This window comes from Sciurus carolinensis, unplaced genomic scaffold (genome assembly GCF_902686445.1).
Source record: "Sciurus carolinensis unplaced genomic scaffold, mSciCar1.2, whole genome shotgun sequence".
Taxonomy (NCBI): domain Eukaryota; kingdom Metazoa; phylum Chordata; class Mammalia; order Rodentia; family Sciuridae; genus Sciurus; species Sciurus carolinensis.
In genome coordinates this window covers 1,797,321-1,814,840 of record NW_025920133.1, presented here as the reverse complement: position 1 = coordinate 1,814,840, position 17,520 = coordinate 1,797,321, and the positions used below count along the sequence as shown (strand labels likewise).

General features: G+C 35.8%; 1 protein-coding gene across 1 annotated transcript in view; it reads right to left on the bottom strand.

Moving 5' to 3' along the window:
- Positions 1-11,745, bottom strand: part of LOC124974141 (nucleoporin Nup43-like) — a 149,582-nt gene extending 137,837 nt beyond the window's left edge. Inside the window, 1 exon segment of the mRNA XM_047537638.1 lies at positions 11,612-11,745. Coding sequence (XP_047393594.1) covers positions 11,612-11,745 — 134 coding nt within the window.
- Positions 11,746-17,520: the final 5,775 nt, after the last annotated feature.

Genomic DNA, 17,520 nt, shown 5'->3' with positions numbered 1-17,520 from the left:
GGCGAAGATATGGGGGAAAAGGTACAGTCATACATTGCTGGTGGGGTTCCAAATTAGTGCAGCCATTCTGGGTAGCAGTATGGAGATTCCTCACAAAGCTAGGAATGGAACCACCATTTGACCCAGCTATCCCACTCCTTGGCCTATACCCAAAGGACTTAAAATCAGCATACTACAGAGATACAGCCACATCAATGTTCATTGCTGCTCAATTCACCATAGCCAGATTGTGGAACCAACCTTGATGCCCTTCAGTTGATGAATGGATAAAGAAACTGTGGCATATATGTACAATGGAATATTACTCCACAATGAAGAATGATAAAATTATGGCATTTGCAGGCAAATGGATGAAATTGGAGAATATCATGCTAAGTGAGATAAGCCAATCTCAAAAAACTAAAGGACAAATGATCTCGCTGATAAGTGGATGAGGACATATAATGGGGGGTGGGAGGGGTTAGTGTTAGGATTAGGGTTAGGTTTAGGGTTTGGGATAAGGAGGGTAGTAAGAATGGAGGAAAGAATGACTGTATAGAGGGAAAAGAGGGGTGGGAAGGGTGGGGGAGAAGGGAAAAAATTATGAATCAAACATCTTTGCCCTATGTAAATTTATGATTACACAAATGTTATGCCTTGACTCCATACTCCATGTAGAAATAGAGAAACAACATGTATCCCATTTGTATACAATAAAAAAATGAAATATACAGACATAAATTAGTAAATCATAAAATGACTAGGAATTTATTAGTGAATCCTCCATTTCAATAGTCTGAAAAACTCAATTTTATAAAAACAAGAGTAGAGAAAAGAATTCTAAGCAAAAGAGTAAAATAGAAGATATTGAAAATAAGCATAATACAGAAAGAAATACTATTGTCAATGATGGTGCTTTTAAAAAGCAAATCAGCCAGATATGGTGTTGCACATGTGTAATCCACGTGACTCCGGAGGATTTAGCAGGAGAATCAAGAGTTCAAAGCCAGCTTCAGCAACTTAGTGAGTCAGTTAGCAACTCAGTGAGACCCTGTCTGTAGCTAAAATGTAAAACAAGACTTGGGATGGGGTTCAGTGGTTAAGTGTCCTGGGTTCAATTGCCAGTACTAAAAAGAAAAAAAAAAAAAGAAAATTAAATTTTAAAAACTCTGGTAAATTAAAAAATTAAACAAGCAAAAACTATGTCAATTATATACTATGTAATTGCACATGTATGTACATATATAATGATGTCTCACTTGAAGTGAATATATTCTTGAAAATTTATTCAAAGTTGATAATGCTATTTTCCAAAATCTGAGTGTAATGACAAGAATCTTGATGGTACAGACTACTACATGGTGAGGCTATTTGATATGTCCATTCCATTGTTGTACATGAAGTCTACCACTGACAAAAACCATGATGCCACAAAAGACTGATGTTACAAATTGAAAACAATCAGTGCAGTACTCATAATAAAATGAATACACTGTGGATCTCAAGATAAAACTCTTAATAAGTCTCTTACTATTTAGACAGTTTTAAATCACATATTGTAGTGCAAAGAAGAGGAAAAATGGCATTCTTTCCAAAGAAAGATGCTAGGATATTGGTGTACTTGCTTGATAATAAAAATGTTTTGTATCCTTCATTCATATCACATAACCCATTTTCACATACTAAATATAAATATAAGAATTATGAATAAGTAATAGTGAAACATAAAAGATAAGATAAAGCATCCTATAGTTGACATAAGAAAGAGTGAGACAGGATGCATATGGTGGTGCACATCTGAAATATCCAGTACTTTAGAGCCTGAGGCATGAGGATCACAAGTCTATGGCCAACCCAAAAAACTGAGCAAAGTGTGTCTGAAAATAAAGTTGAAAAAGGAGCAGAAGATATAGCTTAGTAATAGTACACAAGTTTCAATTCCCAATATCACAAAAGGGAAAATGAACAACAAAAAATTTTAAAATTTAAAAATTACACAAAATAATATTTTTAAATTTATAATCTATATAATATTAAAACAAAAATTCTATTCATCAAGTGATTCCAGAAATGGTACAAGGACAAATGACCTAATTGCTCTATATATAATCAAACACTTATAAAAAGAAAGAAAAATACATACTGCAAAAGAAAAGCAGGCAAAAGACTTGAAAAGTAACTTTAAATAGGAGATATCTAAGTGTTCCATAATCATGAAAAACTAAACATCTTTAGAGATTAGGTAATGTAAAATAAAATCACATTGTAGACACAAAATTAAATATTGGATGAACATGTGGAATAAAGGCATTCTCATAAAGGGAAGATATATTTTAAGCTGTTATCATCCATGTGCAGAAACTTTTTTAAAAATCAAACATACATGATACACCACCATCAGACACAGAGACTGAAATTACAACTCCTGGACATATGAGGACATAACCATATTCCTCCAGAGTTGAAGCCCAGGGGCATGATTAAAGGGGATGTACTTTTAGGAAGTAAAAAAATAAATAAATAAATAAACTGTGGAAAATAAAGGTTATAGAAACCAGGAAATTTTATCTTATATCCAGTTTGACAAATATTAAAAAACATATTTTATAAAGATGCCACATGAATGTGGTATTTCATATGTAAGCATATTTTAAAATGTGCAGAATTTGAGAAAATAAAAATACACACAAGTACATCAAAGAACCAATTGCACACCCTAGGTATAGATGATAAGACTATCATTATAAGGATGACTATTTTACCTGTCAATCCATAATAATATCTCAACAAAATTAAAGAAGGGAACAAAGCAGAAACATCTAAAATTCTCCTGCATGATTATACATATATATAATTAGCCAAGAAATCTCTGAAATATAAAAACAAAAGTACCAGGTATCATTACCTGACAATATTATATGTTATAAAATTATAATATTGTGGTAATATAAAGATGAAGAAATTACAATAGAGAAAATTACATAGGTAAATACATATGTATGTAAATATTGTTTTTATTAAGTGCAATAAAAAGGCCTATATAAATCCAATCATGTCAAGAAAATTAATGTGAATGAATAACAACCCAGCTTAAAGGTAGATATTAGAACTGGAACCACAGACCACTGGATGGGATTATATGTAGGATGTGCGTGACACTGGGATTATACTCCAGCACCACCCACCAGAAAGCAGATATTAAGAGGGATGATTATAAAAATATAGCAGAATATGAACCTCCTAACTCTTGATCCACTCATGGATACACCAAATAAATACATACTCCTGTTCTGAATACCTCTTAAATTTACAGATTGATTAGGTGTATATAAAACAAGAAATATGCCATCAGAAAAGTAGGAAAAGTTGAGATATTCTAGGGCATTAGCATTCCTTGAGCAATGATTCTTATATAACTGGAACAGGATACTTAGATTCACTGTCTCCCTGAGTAGAGGAAGACCGTTTCAGTCATAAATATAGCATATTTAACTCTAAATTGTCTGTAATTTGAATTTTAATTTAACTGGTGCACACAGAGAAAGAGACTAGATATACATGAGTATCAAGTATCAGAGAAAAGGAGTGTTTTTCTAAAATGCAAGATTCATGGGCTTTATTCCATGGGACCAGGGAAGAAGAGGTGTTAAATCTCAAGGGTCCCAATTTTCCCTAAAAGATATTTTTCAGCGATATCTGCAAAATTCTCTTGCTAACAGTTGAGCTTCAATCTATCCAGCACCAAAGGATTAACAAGGGAAATACAGTCCATGACTGCAGACCAAGTAGTAGTGAAGTACTCCATTAGCCCTCTTCCTCAGCTCACCTCAGTGATAACTCCAGGACTAACTAATTCTTTCTGTAAGGAAGTTGTCCAAAATCCAACCTTTTCTTTCAATGGATGAGATGCTAATCTACGAGGATTTGGGAGCAATGACAAATGCACATGTGCATATCTCTCTATATCACAAAGATGTGGCTCCACATTGGTATGTAAGAATTTCCATGGGCTGCAATCCCCACCAGGGGTGAAGAAAAAGGACAAAACATACAGATTCCTGTTTATTTCTAAAATAGATTCACATCACCTTTCAATGAGCATAAGGCAGCCTGGATTCTAACAAACTTTCATCATAAATTTAGAGCAGCACTCAACTATGGGAACTTCTGCAGCCTGAGTGCAGCTGTTAGAATGGTTACTATAAAAAAATGGAAGAATAGTTAGTACCTCAATTATATGAATATGGATGAAATAAACACTTCCAAAGTGTACTAGAATATGACTTCAGTAGAGATCATTTGTAAAAGGCCTTGAAAGTTGAAAGTTTTGTAAAAATTAACACAATAATAATTCAGGGTGCATTTTCAAAATATCTGAAATCAGTGTGTTAAATAAATGGTTGCATTCTCATCTTCATTGTAGCAGTATTCACAGTAGCCAAGGTCAGGGAACAACTGAAGTGACTTTTGGATGAAAGGCACACCAGGAGATTTCTCCCTGCTTTAGGGCACTTTACTACCTTCCCGAAAAACTAAAGTCCCTAAATTTAATCTGCTCTCTAACAAGATAAACCCCAAGTACTGACCTTCACTAGACTTGATATTCACTAAACACTGAAGAGACATTACAAGTGCCAGCTGTGGAAGTACTGACATTCACTAGACTTGATATTCACTAAACACCAAAGAGACATTAGAAGTGCCAGCTGTGGGATCTTTGTATCAGTTCTGAAACACAGCATTAGGAAAATACCACAGTGGGGAAGGAGAACCAGGGAGCTTCTCAACACAAAGACATTGAGACAAGGTTTCTGGTCTTGGAGAGACAAAAGGAGAGTACAAGCGCATATTTTTTCAATGACCATGTGATTTTTCTCTAATTTCTATCATGTGAAATGCTCATAATTAACAAAAACAACAAAAGTCTTTGCTTTTCATTTTTCTATGGTACTGGATATTTGTCACAGGGGCATATTAAATCTGAGCTGCATACCCAACTCATGTTTTAAAATTTTGAGACAGGTCTTTCTAAGTTGCCTATGCTCAACCTAAATTTCTGATGTTGACCTTGAAATTGCAATCTTCATGCCTTAGTGAACTGAGTCTCTCAGATTATAGGCATGAACCATTGTACTCAACCAGAAAACAAATCCTTTACAAAGTTCTATCCAGTTCTTGATAAAAATAAATAAATAACAAAAATACTGTGCACATTTGAAATATAATAGGGAAGAGGAGAAGTTGTAATTGGGAATATAGACAAGAGCTGGAATTTTAGGATTTCATTGACATATATATAAAGACAGGCTGGGAGACAGGGTTCTGGATTTCACATTTTGCTTCCCATACATTTAGAACACTCAGGAGGATTCAGACAGGGTGGCACACACCTATAATCCTAGTAACTCATGAGACAGGGCACAAGTTGAAGGCCAGACTTGGCATCTGTTTCATATAAAAAATAAAAAGTACCAGGGATGTAGCTTAGTGGTAAAGGACCTCTGGGTTCAAAGCACAGTACCACCATCCCACCAAAAATGAAAAACAAGCTCAGGAAGAAAGATCTGAGACCCCTACAGGCTACAGACCACAGTGTTCCTCATGCAAGAAAACAATACATGGAGTTGTGATTCTGATGATCATCCCTTTCCACAATCCACCACACAATCTGGGAATGTGCTGGAATGCTGGCATATATGTGCTCAGATAGGATTTCAGGTAGTGGTTGAAGATATTCTGCAGAAACAGGACAGGACATCTGGAGTCTACTTCTGACATATGCCCCACTTGACAGGCCAGTGAGGATTCAGGATTAAAGAACAACACCTTATTTTGCAATTTGGCCTTAGACATAATTTCCAGTCCATGATATTTTTCTTCCTATGATGAAAGCCCATAAAAATGCAAGTGGGCTTAGAATCAAGATGAAATTTATTGCCATGCATGGTGGCACACACATGTAATCCCAGGAACTCATAAAGTTGAGTTTGGCAAATTGCAAGTTCAAAATCAGCCTCAGCATCTTAGCAAGAACCTGTCACAAAATAAAATGAAATAAAGTGCTGGGGATGTGGTTCATTGGTTAAGTGGCCCTAGGTACAATAAAAAAAAAATTGTGTCTAATTTAAAAGTCCAAACACCTCCACTACACCACATAACTTATACAATTTTTCTTATTATTTTAGAATTTGGTTAGTGACACTTATTCAAAAAAGCAGGATTTCTGTGTGTGTGTGTGTGTGTGTGTGTGTGTGTGTGTGTGTGTGGTGTGTGTGTGCATATATATAATTATTAAGATATTTTGCTTGCTTTCTGGTAACTGAAATGGAATGGACCATGGCCAGCATTTGGAGGGAGAAAACCTACCTCTGAAAACTTTCTGCTTAAAGCCCCTTGCTTTCACTCAGGGTAGTGTCTCTCCTGTTTTTTGGACCTGAGAAGAAATGCAGGTAATGAATTGTATTTCTCACCTAAAAAGAAAAGCAGGTACATGAAATTAAACCCCTATCTCTCACCCTGTACAAAACTCAACTCAAAATGGATCAAGGATCTAGGAATTAGACCTGAGATTCTTCACCAAATAGAAGAAAAAGTAGGCCTGAATCTTCATCACATTGGCTTAGGACCAGACTTCCTTAACAAGACTCCCATAGCACAAGAAATAAAAGCAATAATCAATAAATGGGATAGATTTCAACTAAAAAGCTTTTTCACAGCAAAGGAAATAAAAGGTAAAAAGAAAGCCTACAAAGTGGGAGAAAATCTTTTTCATACACACCTCCGATAGAGCACTTATCTCCAAAGTTTATAAAGAACTTAAAAATTGACATCAAAAATACAAAGAACCCAAACAGTAAATGGGTTAAGGAACTGGGAAGACACTTCACAGAAGAAGATATACAGGTGATCAACAAATCTATAAAAAAGTGCTCATCATCCCTAGTAATTAGAGAAATGCAACTTAAAACCACCCAAAGAGTTTATCAAACTCCAATTAGAATGGAAAATATCAAGAACACAAGCATTAATAAATGTCAGCATGGATGTGAGGAAAAAGGCACACTCATACATTGTTGGTGGAGTTGCAAATTGGTGCAGCCAATCTGGAAAGCAGTATGGAGATTCCTCAGAAAACTTGGAATGGACCAACCATTTGACTCAGCTATCCCACTCTTTGGTTTACACCCAAAGGACTTAAAATCAGCATTTTAAGTATTACCCTATGTATATGTATGATTACATAAATGATGTGAATATACATTGTGTACCACCACAGAAATAAAAATTTGTACCCCATTTGTGATGCAGCCAAATCAATGTTCATAGCTGTTCAATTCACAATAGGTAGATTTTGGAACCAACTGAGATGCCCTTCAATTGATGAATGGATAAATAAACTGTGGTATATATACACAATGGAATATTACTCAGCCATAAAGAAGAATAAATGTATGGCATTTGCTAGTAAATGGATGAAGTTGGAAAATATCATGCTAAGTGAAATAGGCCAAACTCAAACAACCAACAGTCAAATGTTTTCTCTGAGAAGTGAATGATGATATAAAATGAGGAGGGGGGGAAGAGAAGAATGAAGTAACTTTGGAGAAAAATGGAGTGGGAGAGGGTGGTGATAGAAAGATAGTAGAATGAAACAGACAGTATTACCCTATGTATATGTATGATTACATGAATGATGTGAATATACATTGTGTACCACCACAGAAATAAAAAGTTGTACCCCACTCGTGTACAATGAATCAAAATGCAGTGTATAAAACTTTAAAAATTTAATAAAAATAAATAAAAAACTCCCTAGTACCATAAAATAAAAATTTTAGAAGAATGAAATAGGGTTGGGGTTGTGACTCAGTGGTAGAGCACTTGCCTAGCACATGTGAGGCACTGGGTTTGACTCTCAGCACTGCATAGAAATTAATTAATTAATTAAATAAAAGTATGGTGTCATCTACAAATAGAAAAAAGAATTATGAAAAGCAAAAGAAAAGAATTTTTTAAATGAATTTTTATAAAAATGAAGAGAGTAAATACATTTTGGTTTTTGGTCTTTTATTTTGAGAAAGTGACTTGCTATGTTGCCCAGATTGGTCTTAAACTCCTCAGCTACTCCTACCTTTGCCTCCCAAGTGCTGGGACTATAGGTGTGGGTCATATTTTTTAAAAATTTTTATGTACGTAAACTGAAGTTCTCTAAAGAATCTGCATCTATATTAAAGATCCTGTAGCCTGCTTAACCTTTGCTGTTCAGAACATCAAGACTGTAGAGACAGAATATTGTAGGTTGAGAGCCAACATTACCTTGCTTGGTCTTTTAGGCCCTTTAAGAAGCCATTTACTTTAACTTTTCTATCTGACCTAGCAGTCTAGTAACAAATGGATAAAGTTCTCGAAAAATATCATTAAGCTTAGCAGACCTCCAACCTCCATCTCTGAAGCTAAGATTGCATTAACACCCAAAAGCTGCAGAAGATATTCCCCTACTCTGCCCTAGCTGCCTACTTGATGTCCCTATCAATGTCATTAGGAAATGCATTGATATATGACTTCCTTTTTTTCTGTGACTATGACCATTCATATAGGTCTGAGGTTGTAGCTGAGGGGTGGAGAGCTTCCCTCACATGTGTGAGACACTAGGTTCAATCCTCAGCACCACATTAAAATAAATAAAATAAAGGCACTGTGGCCATTTACAACTAAGAAGTAAAAAGAAAGAAAAAAGAAAAAAGTAGGTAAGAGACTGGCCTGAGCCTATGTGTACATATATAATATGCACACATATTACATACAAACAAAACCTTTTTATATACATGCTTGTTAATGGGGCACATTTTCTCAAACCTGGGGAAATCCTGGTTCAGTTTATAACAAGCATTGACACCAGCCAGAAGTAATCATCCCTTCTTTACAAACCAGCAAAAATTACTGGTTTTTATGTCATTTTCTAAACATAGCTAAACACAGGTAATAGAGGCATGGAGTAGACAACTCTTTTACTGGGGACACAAAGTAATAGCAGTACAAGGAAGCAATTAGTTGTACCACCTTGAAGCACCAAGAACTGGAATTTGGAATTTAGATAAGAAAGATTCAACCTTTCATTTTGGGAATGTGGATGACATTGGTGCCTACAGTAAAAAGGTTATTACAAGTTTTTGAAAGAAAATTTATGTGAGTGGCAGATAATGGTCAAAAAAATCAGTAACTGCATAGCGTTTTTCAGGTGTTTTGTCAGCTGTGGCTAGAGCACATACACATATTACTAGCCTCCATGTCGAGCATGATTTATCTGTGTCCTCTAAAATTATTTCCATTTTAGGGATGAGAAAACACAGGTTTCTGGATATTAAATGGCAACTCAGCTACACAGAGAGAACTACCCAGAGGCAGAAATCCCTTCAAAGCTCCCCAAAGACTGATTTGTGCCTGATGCAGAGGATGTGTCTGAAGAAATATTATTTTTTCTCCATTTTGAAGAGAGTACCTAGAGAAGACATCCCAGAATCAAAACAAATGTTTTTTGTTTTCTATTCTTTTTCTCTTTTACATTAAGTAACTTTTAAAAATTGAGCTATCAACCAGGATTCCTTATGAGGTAAGTGCTTGCAGATTACAGGGTACAAGAAAGCACATCACAGTCCCAGAGTCTGAGTATGACTCAGAAAAAAAAAAAAATAAATTTAAAAGACACATGAGAAATTTTGAAGAAAAAATACGTTAATTATTCTAAAAATATGTATTTTTTGTTGCTATCTCTACCGCACATCATTCAGAAAACTACAAATTATGTTGCATATTTCTAAGATTTGCCATATCTTATTCAATATGATTTTGTATTAATGTCCAAAATTCAGAAAAGTGAATGCATGATTCACTGTCAAAAACATTAAAAAAAAAATCCTTAAGGAAGAGGAGTGGATGTTTTAGTGAATGTGTCATTCAAGAATTTACTTAACCAATGATTTTGAGTAAATATATTTATTTTTTTACAGCAGTAGGGAAGTGAGATTTTTCTTATTTATATTTCCTGTTAGAATTTCCAAAAATAACCCCTAGAATTTTATTTGAAGAATCCTCCAAATACAAAACACACAAGATGACTACAACACAAACCCAGGGGAATAAAAATATAATTTTTTTTAATTAAAAGCAAAACATTTTTTCTTGAAATCATAATCTATCTGCCATTTTGGATATATTTTCTTATCTTTGAAGCCAGAAACCACAAAAGAAATGCAGGCAAATGCCTTGAACTGCAAATTAACACAAGGGGTATCTATATCTAAGATTTCAGTAATCACATAAATTAAAACTCTAAAGAAATATTAAAAATATTTAGAGAAATACAAAAATCCTTCATAGACACAGCTAAATAAAATTGATGATGATACAAAACAAGTGAATATTCATAAACTTAAGAGTTTATTATTATTCATGGAAATTCTTGCTATTAAATATATATGATGCTCACTGTCACAGAGAATAACAGAAATTAAAGCATTTGTGACCATGATAATATGCAGGAACACAACATTACTCACCTGAACACCAACCATACAATTCCAGGGGCATGGTTAAAGAGAATTACATCTTGCAAGAAATAAATAATAATCTGTGGGGAAAATGATTACTAGGAGTCAGTCATATTTTTAGCTAGAGTTTATCCAGTTTAATAAAATATAAAACACCATGATTAAATTTTATATATGTACAATATGCATGTAATAGTTCATATGTATATATGTTTAGAAAGAAAATATGTACAAGTTATGAGAAAATAAATATCATCAGAAGCACATAAAAAACACACATCCCATGTGCAGATGATAAAACTAATAATTACAAAGACAATTTTCCCCAAAATTAACCTACAATATCTCCCAGTAAAATTGTGATGCATCTAAATGAATATATCATAGTAATTTCTACTTTTATGTGTATCTATAAAGCAGTAATTTATAAAACAATAAATGGAAGAGAGGGGAAAATTAAAGAGGGAAAGTGGAACTACTGGGTACTGACATGGAGCAAATTATATTCTTTGCTTGTATGATTATGTCAAAATGAAGCCAAATATTATGTATAACTATAATGCAATAATAAAAGCAACATACTTTAATTTTAACAAAATAAGAAGCCAAATCAAAGTTATGAAATTTATCCACAAAATTATATATATTAGCCAAGAAATTTTTCAATTATAAGATCAAAAGGAGTGCTTATCATTACCTGATATTCATGTATATTATGAAACTATACTATTTCAATGATCATCAAGGAATCATAATAAACTAAATCCACAAATGAATCCATATGTATGTAAAAATTATACACTTAATTGCAATAGAAAAGTCTAGATAAATCAAACCATAATAAGGCCAATCTCACCAACCAAACTAGACTGTGTCTCAAAATAAATAAATAAATAAATAAAAGTACTAGGGATAAATCTCAGTAGTAAAGTATCTCAAGGTTCAACTTCTAGCAACACATACAAAAAAAGAAATAAGTAAAACAAAAAATTAGCTAGCTCAGGAGAAGCAAGGTCCCTTTAGATCACAGCTGCCCTCCTGCAGGAAAATGGCATGTGGAGATTTCATCACAATAATGGACCCACCTGTCAATCACCAGCATTGGGGTGCACTGCCCCACAGGAGGACTCAGGCCTGCAGACTCCAGAGACTGTGGAGAGTCCTGGTCTCCCAGCTCCAGTTCCCGCATAGTCAGTCCCGCCATTCCAACCGCCTCCATTCTGGACTCATCATGCCACTGCCCACCCACCATTTCCTGGTACTCAGAAGCCAGTCCTTGTCCTTAGGGATCTTCAGCCTCTGCACAAAAGAGCAACATGGGACTACAAAGTAGAAGTGAATGCCTAGAGCCAAATGCCTGATACAGCAAACTCAGGGGAAACAGGGAAGGTGACAGAAGTACGCCCCGACCTCCTTGGCAGCACACAGCATTGGACAGATCTAAATGCTTCTGATTGAACCAGGCCTCAGACCTGCCCTGGAGTCAAGGAGCCTTCTCTGTGAGTGACAGTGCATAATATTCAATCCAGGCATGAATAAGAGCAGAATGACAGGTTCTTGGTTGCAGCTTATTTTTTTTTTTTCTTTTGAGGTTTGGAAATTGCTCCCCAGAGCCTCAGACTGCTGCTGTATTAAGGCAATATTTCCTTCCAAAGTTGGGATCTAGTCCAACCAGCAGAACATTTCCATTTAACATAACGCACAAGTCATTTCAGTTTATGGATTATATGTGCCAGTATATTATTCAAGAATGAAAATAATATGACAATTACTATAAAATGTTATTTAGCTTTTCTGCTTTCTGTACTTGTTAGGAGACAACTAAACTTTGAATGGGAACAACAGCTTAAAGCAACATTGTTCAATGAAAACAACACCTAAGGTGCAGGGGTAATTTAAATATTTATAGTGTTCACATTGATAGCATAAAAAGAAAGAGGTGAAATTGATATTAATAACATAACACAGCCTTTCAAGAATATTACTGTCATGTGATTTATAAAATACACCAATGAAGTATATGTGCTTTTGGAACTACACCCTCAAGTTTGACTCTCTCCATCATTCCTCATTTCACAGTAGCCACATTGCAGGTTTGAGGGCTATGGGTCCTCTGTTCTCAGAGACTTAAAGAGCCTGATCTATCTATTTATATGCTAGTGTTGAGGGATAGATTTCCCCAATAATATTTCACTTCAGGCCTAAATTTAGAAGAAGCAATACCCTGATTGGGAGGAGAAAGCTCTAACCAGGAAGTGTCCAAAAGCAGATCATTCTTTCTCACTTTATACTGGCCACATGCTTTTCACTTTGTAGATATCATACAGCAGAAAAAACAACATGGGTTTCTTAGGGACACATAGTCAAAACTTTTCCATGACCCTGACTATTGTTTGCATACATGAAATGCAAACTTATTTGGCAATTTGGGGTTAGACATAATGACCAAGTTGTAATATCTGTTTCCTTCTGTGTACCTACTTTCACAATTAATAAACAGGCGGGCTGGGACTCAGGATGAGCTGTGTGATTCCAAAGTCAAAAAAATTCCACCCAATTATAGGACTCTTGAAATATTTCTTATTGGAAAGTGACAATTATTAAAATCAACAGGATTTGTGATATATGTAAACGAAATCTAGTCCTGTGTATTACATAGCATAACAGAACATTTTCATATACCTGTATCATCTTGGGGCTCCCATTCCAGAACCCAGGGAATCCTGATTCAGTTTACATCAAGAGCAAATGCCAGATGGAATTTATCTGAACAACCATTTACATATCAAAATATAGGTTGATGTCAATAATGTGGGAAGTTAAATCAGGGTTTATTAATTATAGAACAGGTTGACCTAGAGGGATGTAAAAGATCATGAAGCCCTATGTTTTCAAACCAAAGTGGAACATGGGTTATAGAGTTAAGGAACAGTAATATTTTTATTGAGGGCATAGAGCAAAAGGAGGCCAAGGAGGAACATATAATTATTGGCAGTACCATGGAACATCAGATAATTGGAATCTGGATTTCCAACAGAAAGCACTGACATATTGTGTTTGGGCATGTAGATGACATGAGTGCCTATGATGTAAAGGTAATAAGTTTTTGAAATAAAATGATATGTCAGAAAATGGTTAAGAACTATCCATACTTAGATTGTGGAGAAGAGATTAACAAGAAAAATAACTCTTTAAATGCCAAAACCCAGAGAATTCTGGCTGAAGAAGCTGCTACGTTCAGAGATTTCTTGTGCCAATGAAACTTCAGAAGCTCATATGTGAAGCAATCTGCATGTAGCTAGGAAAATTTTGCATGTGCATATCCCTTCACTCAGCATTCCCTTTTCTGGGAGTCTGTCTTCAACAGTCAACTAGTTTATATTACCAGCTGAAATCTCATATGTTGATATTCCAAATACCTGGTGACTCCATTGAAATATATGGACCCTAAGTACTTTATTAATGTTAATCCAGTTAATTGGTGTAAAGTTTAATTGTCTTATAAAAACATCAATAAGGACAGAGAAGCATAGAAAAAATGACACACAAACAGAGTCAGAAGATGGCAATATACTTATCAAAGAGTGGGTTTCAAAGGAAACCATTGCAGGAAACACCATGATATAGAGACTCTGGAATCAACACAAATAAATTTCTGTTTAACTCTATTTGTGGCATTTTTATGACAGTTCAATGATATTGATGGAGCCCACTAGGACACATACACTGTCCCTGCAGCATGGGTAAATGAAGTTACAAATGAATCACATCACATCCACCAACATTGAAAGACTGAACTACTTCAAGAAATAAAATCTATTACTGGAATATTATAAAGACATTGAGGATACATTCCTTACCAGATGGGGCTACAGATATTTGTTTTATGGTATGGTACAGTCATGAAAAGCCTGTGTACTACTTTTACCTCATTCATTTATGCAAACTTTTCTCCTGATTGTGTTAATACTTTACTGGGAAAGGTTAGTTTTTACATCTTCTAAAAGAATTAGATGTACAGTGGAGATGACAGGTAAATGGGTTTCCTGGGCAGGTAGCTAAAACAAAAACAGTAGCAACAGAAAATAAATATTCAGTAAACATTGAAAATAATGGGAAAATATGTTCTTCTATTTCTCCATTTATGTAGATTTACAACTATTAATTTGCCAGAGAGAGTAATACAGTCTATATTTCTTTGGAAATGGGAATATAGGTCATTCAAGTGGTAAATTCCTGGAAAAGGATTTGGGGAATCCCCATACTTGGGTATTTGTCCTGGATCTATCTTGACAATCTCCAATACCCACCTGTTGAGAACATTATCCAGAAGTCTCATCTAACCTTAGACCAGAGATATCAGTGTTGGATTTTTGGTGCACTTGCTCTTTCCTCAAGGAGACTTTATAAGTAACCCTATGAATATCTGCATGAAACACTATGAAGGGATTTTCTTACAAGTAGGACAATAATAAACTCTGACTGTCCTAGCTAATTCCACAGGGACACTCCCCAATGAACATTTTTATACCCAGATTAGTTATTTATAAATATAAGCATAGGCCTCCATACTTTGGTGACACTACATTACAGCATAAAGTCCTTGGATAAATATTTGAGCAGAAAAAGCTGGTATCTAGTACTTAAATATCCACACTACCAGTCATGTCCAGCAATACAAACAAGAAATTTCTGCCACAGAATCTACATGGACTCTCCTGTTCCTGTCATTGCAGATCCCCTGCCATTCCTACCTGCTACACAGACAGAAGGGGAATGTAAAAAGACTTCTCAGATGTGATTCCAGATGAGGACTTGCCTGGATTTGTCTTTTCTGAGCTTCTCTGTTTCACCTGTGGGATAAGTGGCCATATGGATATGGTGTGAGGGCTGAGTCAATATCTAAAAATGTTCCTTCTCTGGACATTTATGTGCCTTAAATTTTTGAATGTTTGGACACATCCAAAAACAAGTTTTACTATCTTGCACATTTTCCTTAACATGAACTACACAAGGGAATTTCTCTAGAATGTGGGTGCCTTGTTGCCAGAGTTCTACATTTTGTTGGGTTCTAGTGTTAATAAACCATCCCTTCTTCAAAGTTTAATTACCTGGGCCTCTTTCCATAATAAAATCTCTCAAAAGTTTCCTTTGGAGTGCTGATTTGTCATCTCCTTAACAATACAAAATTATACAAACAGAGATGACCTTTCAGCCCCTTGGAAATTTGTCAATGCACTATTGCCCACTTTTGTGGAGGCTCATAGGAGGTCCGGCAGGTACACTGGAGAAGATTTGAATCTGAATGGCAACATTAGAACTTTATTTTCCTCCAAGTGAGTTTAATCTAAATCTTGATCCTGCATTCTGGCTGAAGGTAGAAAATCACAATCATTTCAGAATATACCTGTTAGAGAGCTCAGAATGGTGTAAAACCAAGTTGTATTTCTGGGTTCACTAGTCTACTGATGAGAAATATCTCCAGTGATTACATGATGGCAGCCTTGCACAAACTCAGGTCAATCTGATTTCCCACCCAAGTTCCAGGCCAGTCACCTGGATATCAGTCAGTGGTCACTCAACTGCCTCTACAAAACCCACAAAGGCTCTGCCCACACATGCATCCTTAATTGCAGTTGAACACTGTACTTTTCAAGGGAAAAAAAAGCATCTTGAACTATTCACCCTAGCCTGCTTGTCTTGATGCAAACAGAACTGACTTGTTTCAAACAGGAACTCTTTGTGCTATCTTGCTCCCCAAATTTCTATGATGCTAAAAGTCACATGATACAGAGAATATTCACTTGTAAAGGGGGCTCAAGGGTCTCTCTCTTTATGTAAAAAAAATTTGACTTTCTGTTGCCTCCTGCGGCAACAATTGCGCGGGTATTTATCGGAGGTGGACTGAAAATAAACCAGTTTTCCTATATTCACTAATTTATAGAGGAAGAGAGACTTTGAGAGAAAGATAGGCTTTGCTTAGAGGAAGAGAAACTTGCTTAGAGGAAGAGAAACTTTGCTTAAAGGAAGTTTTAGAGAAAGACAGGCTTGCTACGCTTATCAGAGATCTGTTTCTTCCTAGAGTTCTACTGCTTCTTCTTACTGCTGCTTCTGCTTATTGCTGTTTCTTCTCTCTGCTAGCTTCTGCTGCTTACTGCTGCTCTTTGCCTTCCGCTTACTGCCCACTTATATTCCCTCCAGGAGGTGAAGGGCGGGGCCACACCAGTTGAGATCAGGTGAGGAGCCAGCTGCCCTCTCATGGCAAAGGTCAAAATGAGCAGGCATGAGCAGGCATGAGCAGGAGCACTGGGGAACAGCTGTGCACGTGTTGTGTGCAGGGACTTAATTGAATACATCCAATGATAAATCACCTGAGTATGCTTATGTTAATTAACCTCCTCACTGCCGATGTGATCAAAGCAACCTCTGCCTGGCCGCCAGGCGCCATCCCGGCGCAGCCCACATGGCACAGCCCCCAACAACTTTGGAAAGCTAATTCCAGATTTTCATAACTGTGTAAATAACTCCATAGATGTACCAATAAATATATAAAGACTCTCACTGATCCACTAGAATGCATCCTTCTTCTCTTTGCCATAGTTAAATGTGGGAGACCTTGAGACTCCCTGCTCCTAGGGATCTCTAAAACTTTGATGAATGGGGATGGTGGATGTAGTTCTCTGCTCCCCTGTGCAGCAGCCAGAATATCTACTTTCCTCTCAGTCTCTGACAATTTTGGTAGCCTCCACTGGGGTAGAGATTCAGATATACAGTAATGTACCTAAAGAGATTTTATCATCAGTCTATGATGACATCAATGTGACTCTATGTTCCTTATCAGTAATTTTTAGTTTTGCTTTTCAGTAAGAGCATCCAAGTTAATTTAGTGACAAAATGTGATCCACTTATGAGATGAGAACAATGATTCTCTTAAAGGATTCACTGGGAAACTTAAGGCACATCCCCAGGATTCCATTTATGCCCAGTACACTGT